This window comes from Anabrus simplex, chromosome 1, assembly GCF_040414725.1.
Source record: "Anabrus simplex isolate iqAnaSimp1 chromosome 1, ASM4041472v1, whole genome shotgun sequence".
In the NCBI taxonomy this organism is placed as follows: domain Eukaryota; kingdom Metazoa; phylum Arthropoda; class Insecta; order Orthoptera; family Tettigoniidae; genus Anabrus; species Anabrus simplex.
Genome location: NC_090265.1, coordinates 960,722,446 through 960,728,445, shown reverse-complemented (window position 1 = coordinate 960,728,445; position 6,000 = coordinate 960,722,446). Strand labels below are relative to the sequence as shown.

Below are 6,000 nucleotides of genomic sequence, written 5' to 3'. Positions count from 1 at the left end.
CCTGGGAATTTTAGAAAGTTGGGGAGAAACACGATGCACTCCCTGGCATTCTAAGGGTTAAACTGAAGTTATCAAATGAAAAGAGATTTCAACAAATAAGTAGACTTACCTAAAAGCACTTCTATATCAGAAAATGAACCAACCTGCCCCCACCGACTGAAATCCCTGTGGGTGTGGGCGGCAGAATAAACTCAACAGTATACCCTGCCTGTCGTAAAAGACCAAAACGGCCCCTTGGGAGCTTGGTGGGAACAACTAGGTCCTAGATGAGGCTGGCACTGTAAGACTTACGCACGTCTCTTCAATTTCATCTTTCCTATTCAATCTCACTAGGTCAACACTTATTCTCTACCAACCCCGATAGTATTAGATTTACAAGGCCTCCGGATTCAAATTTTCATGCCTTTCATGGCCCTTCCTGTCTTATTTTTCAAAGGATTAAACCTCTTCCTTTTTCCTCTTTGAACAGTGTTAAGAGAATGGTTGCCAAGATTTACTTCCACTTAATCACCACCACCATTTCCCCTAACTGAATTGGGAAATGTGAAACAAAGCAGCATATTAAAACCACTGACATGTAGAAATAGAATACAAACAGAAATGAATAACATCCAAGTTATAATAAATGAGATTATTTTATTTATTTTATAGTTACAAATATAATAGCATAAAGCCAAGGAACAGTTTAACAAAGCAATAAATTAGTCAGTCATCGTTCCAATATCTTGTGACAATGTTAAAAATGCAAGCTACAGGTTGCTTTTTATATGATGTTCATGAAAGTTAATAGCTTAAGTAATTGCAGATTAGAACCATTTTGATCAGTTGGAGTGCATTCAATCTAACTCTCCTGACTCGTATGCGTTTCTGTAGGACTTGTCATCTTTGCGTTCTGGGTCCAAACGAATCATATCATCAATTCTCAAGATCGTGATAGCAGCTTCGGTAGCAAATTTTAGTGATTTGATTTTTGAAATGGCAGGTTCAAGCACTCCTGCCTTCCTGTTATCACGGACTACACCTTCATACAAGTCCAAACCCACCCTGGAACAAACAATATTGACAATGCTTATTATTCAGTACAAATGAATAAGTAACAGATCACAAACTGCTGCAGTAAGATCAAAATATTAACAAGTTTACTCCTAATGACTATACATTCCTTAGATGTAAAAATACAGGAAAGAAGTCATAAGTAATACATACAATCAGCCAGTAATGGCTGAGTTCACATAGCACTTCTCTTTTAATTTTGTTTTAAATATGGGGCAACCATAAATATTAAAATGTATATGCATGATTTCCCAAACTGACACTAAATGTCTGTCATACAAATCAGAATAAATTTATTATAATCACCAGAGTTTTTGAAAAAGGAATCAGATGGATATGATAATGATGCTTGTTGTTTAAAGGGGCCTAACATCTAGATCATTGGCCCCTAATGGTACGAAATGCAATGACAATTTAAAAGTTCAAAATCAGCCACTGACCAGAATAAAAAATGTGATGAATTAATGGATGGATATGAAATTAAAACAATCAGTGGGTACAACCCAGAAACTATCATAAACAATAGTATTACTGACCAAGAAACTATAAAAAACTGACAAAGGGATTGCTTCTAAAGTACAATCCTGAATCGAGGATCCAGGTCAACAGCCCCTCAAAATGATACTTGTCTGTCTGTCAGGTTGGAGGCTGGTTGGATCCTCAAACAGCACCACCAAAGGCTATGCAGTTATAGGGAAACCACAAAAACCAATGGCAGGACCAAAATGAGGCGTACTAGGCAAGATGAGGAGTGAGGTAGTTTGCCACTGCTTTCCTCACTGGACCAAAAGGTGCTACTGCAGCACATCTGATCTTATGACCAACACCTTTCATAACACTCAGACACTACTTGTGCTCCAAATGTCATTACTCAGCACCACCCGTCCTCCAGCAGCTTCCATATTGTCACAACCATGGATGAGACTGGGACTTTGGTGGAAGCTACACTATGCTCTGGCCTGTGCCAAGAAACAGATACAAAAATACTGCATCCATCAAGAAATGGCAACAAAGTACCAAACTAATCATATAATCAATTCTCAAGATCGTGATAGCTGCTTCAGTAGCAAATTTTAGTGATTTCATTTTTGAAATGGCAGGTTCAAGCACTCCTGCCTTTCTGTATTTATCGCTTGTAAAGTAGAACCATGGTATTTGTCATGTTTCGGTACTAATCAAAAGTAGCATAGACAAACTGTGTTCCACACATTATGGTACAACTCACAAGTTCTGTACGCTGCGCAGGTAACGCAGACCTAGGGTGTTTCTCACATAATGGCGCTACTCATAGGCAACACAAACCCAGGGGGTTCCTCACCCAGGTGTACTCACCACGGGCGCCGGTATTCCCGTGGTATTCCACATAGTGGGTACTAATCACACGTGGTGTTTCTCACAACAGTACTAATCACAGGTACTGGAAAACCCATACAGACTCACCTTCTGTTGCTACTAATCACAAACCTATTGTGTATCTAACATAGTGGTACTACTCGCAAGTAAAGGCGACCCATGGTGTTCTCTGCGTGATGGTACTAATTTAAGGATAGAAATTTCATAATGTTCCGTATTGAACTGTATCACAATTAAATTAAAAACAAGAAATAAAGTGGTTCAACCTATTCAATACAAGGAAATAAATGTAATGTTACATTCTTATTGATTAAAAGAGGTACCGGTTTCGACCTCTATTCTGGGTCATCAGCCAATTAAATAAAAATATGAAACAATGCATAGGAAAACAATAAGTAAAGGATAAGTCTTTCACTAAAAGCAGTTCAAGAAGAACTGTAACACTATAAGGATTAGCACTGCGTGATGCAAGATCCTAAAATCCAGAAGAAGTCTAAGATCAGTCATTTAAATGAAGCAAGGTGCAAGTTCTTGAAGAGCAGCATAACATAAGTAATATCTGGCACTGTTCTTCAAAATGTTTATGAGAATTGGTGAATAGTTCAGTGAACAAGCCTGCAAATACTGCTAGGCGTGTTATAATACAATTTAATAAATTTGAAGTCCTAAAATTATAGAGAAGTCAAGGATAAGTCACTTAAATGAAGTAAGATGCAAGTTCTTGCAGAGCAGCACAACATACATAATGCCGGGCACTGTGCTTCTAAATGCTGATGAAACTTGGTGAATAGTTCAATGATCAAGGCTGCAAATGCTTCTAGGTGAATAAATATATAATACAATTTGATATAATTGAAGTATAAATGTGAATAGGATCTTGTATGATGGATTCTTTAGAGATGCAGAACAGTTGACATAAAAAACAATAACGTAGGATATGCATTAAATATGCAGATAATGGCAGGTTGAAACATTGATAAGATATTGATCCGATACTGCGAATAAATGGAAAAGTTATCTGAGCGTCAGTTAAGATATAGTTTAAGTATGTGAAGGAATATGAAATGATATATGGTAAAATGAGTTACGATGAAAACATAACAATGTTATATGTTGTGAATGAAGGATTTGTTGAATGAATATGTAATGCTATGACGAGATACGAGATACATATACATGGGGAATGTTATGATTGTAGGTCGAGATCATAAAAAAGGAGTCCAACTCATCGGCTGAATGGTCAACGTACTGGCCTTCAGCTCCGAGGGTCCCAGATTCGATTCCCGGCTGGGTCGGGGATTTTAACCTTCATTGGTTAATTCCAATGGTTCGGGGGCTGGATGTTTGTGCTGTCTTCAACATCCCTGCAACTCCCACACCACACGTAACACTATCCTCCATACAATAACACTGCCTTACAAGGGCTGCACCCGGCTAGAAATAGCCACACGAAATAAAAAAAAAAAAATGAATCAAGAAGGAACTCTTATAAGAATAATTGGCTATGCACACAGATATTTTAATATTACTATTCTAAAATCCAATTTTTCCCAAATAATGATGGCATAACTGAGATTAACATGGATAATTACCATCGTACTGTGTGATATAATTTAGAGTAGTGTCTTCATAAATGATTTTCCCTAGGCAAGAAAATTAGAATAACTCTCACATTAGGCCATTTATTAACCCTTTGCAGTCCAATTTTCTGTCACATGTTCTAACAGTCTGGTCCAAATTAATTTTGCACATTTATACCTAGTCAGATTAAACTCAGAATTTTTATTAGGAATTATAATTATTTTATTATTAATATGATTATTACCGTACATTCTGTTGCATAGGAATTAGTTTCCCTAATAATTTTCGTCGTCAATGCAGTAGTAAGAAACAACATACAACGTAATAAACTGAAGTGGAGTGATGCAGTTAGGCAGAACCTGCGGTCCTCTACTTTTCTGACCTGATAAATAACTTAGTCTCGGTGGCTCACTATCATGAAATGTTACATTCCGGTAAACAGTATTGCTGTATGCATTCCCATTTGTATGTGCGGAAGTATGTTCCGCATTACTTTTACTGAAATTATCAACCCTGACCTGAGAAGAGTCATCTTTGCTGTGTGCCGTGTCTTCTTGCTTTCGTAGCAGTCACTGAAACTTCCTCTTGTGAATCTACGGAAATAGCATAGGATGGTCCAGGATCATTCCACGCTTTTTTACGCATAGGTCCAGTCGCTAAAGTTGCGCTTGCAATGCTGGAGTGCACTACACCTTTATCTTCACTCGACACTTCTCTAAACTCTTCGTCTAATTCAAATAAATAATCATCGTCACTGCTGTCTAAATAAACGTGCATATATATTTCTTCTTCATTGATATTTGCTGATTTTATATCACAAATTCAACCAAGACGATTCACTTTCACAGATAAACATGCCTAGTATAACACTTGTGCAGCACACTACTCACTGTAAACACAGCTGACAGGCCGCGAGTAACTATGACGACACATGGCTACATATATCTCGTATTATATTCATGGAGCTAACAGAACGGCTTCTTCTGTGCACAAAAATTTGCTCTCGAAGCTTCAGGGATATTGATCGACCTCAATCAGGTTAAAAAAATTCAATAAATGTCGAGGAGAGCTCGACGTTGGACCGGTTACAATAAACCATGATGTTGAGGTCACCTCGACGTTGGACCGGAAAAGGTTAATATATTTTGGTCATTTGAGAATCTTGCATGTTAAGAGACATCCAATGATTATGTTAAAATGAATTGATATTATAGTATGATGACTGTTAGTAATTTTAATTTTATGCTGTCGAGTGAGAAACTTACCTTTTCCAGAAGCTTCCAAAAGCTATGAAATAAAATAACAATCCTGTATTAACGAAACTTGTCCTAAGCAAAATTAATGAAAACTAATGTACATAATGATCCTTCAGATCGATATAACCTGCAATTTCCTATGTCCAGATGAAATATATATTTTTTCAATGGATATTTTTATTGAATATAATTAATAATCCATTTCAATTGTGATATGAGCGCAGATGTGTGTTACACATGAGAAGAATGAACATAAGCAAATTCTAAACTTAATTCCTACATTTTACTTTTCTAATCCAATTAATCCTTACTTTCTTGAATAAATGACATTAATTAAGGTTAATACGATGTTATTGATGTTTTCCATAATGACAAGGATCAACTTAAGAGTTAAGTTGTAGAATTATCCATTCTCTTGCAATTTCCTGATACTTCAGATGGAGATGTCCATCAATTCCAATGATAAATAGATTTACTTAGCGTATCAACGTTGTCTGAATCCCACGATAAAAAATCTTTACGAAAATATTAATGAACCCTGAGATCTAGACGGGAAATATTTATGTCAGCTAACCTGGACGTGGGAATGGCGTAGTATCTACATGAAAACTACTTGCTCTTCCGTGATCATTCTTCTCACAAGATGGCTGGGTAAGTGGCATAACTGACAAGGTTGTGTTCCAGATTGTAGGATCAAATCTCACCACAGTCAGTTTGTATTTATGAGAGTTTAAATGTGTGAGACTGGGGATGGATC

The 6,000-nt window shown here is 36.8% G+C and overlaps 1 protein-coding gene across 1 annotated transcript in view; it reads right to left on the bottom strand.

Annotated features, from left to right (window-relative positions):
• Window positions 1-616: 616 nt before the first annotated feature.
• The window catches only part of CCT1 (chaperonin containing TCP1 subunit 1), a 249,867-nt gene continuing 244,483 nt past the window's right edge, over window positions 617-6,000 (bottom strand). Inside the window, exon 13 of the mRNA XM_068225314.1 lies at window positions 617-1,044. Within this exon, the coding sequence (XP_068081415.1) occupies window positions 837-1,044 (208 nt within the window). The 3' untranslated portion in view covers window positions 617-836. The remainder of the gene's footprint in view (window positions 1,045-6,000) is intronic.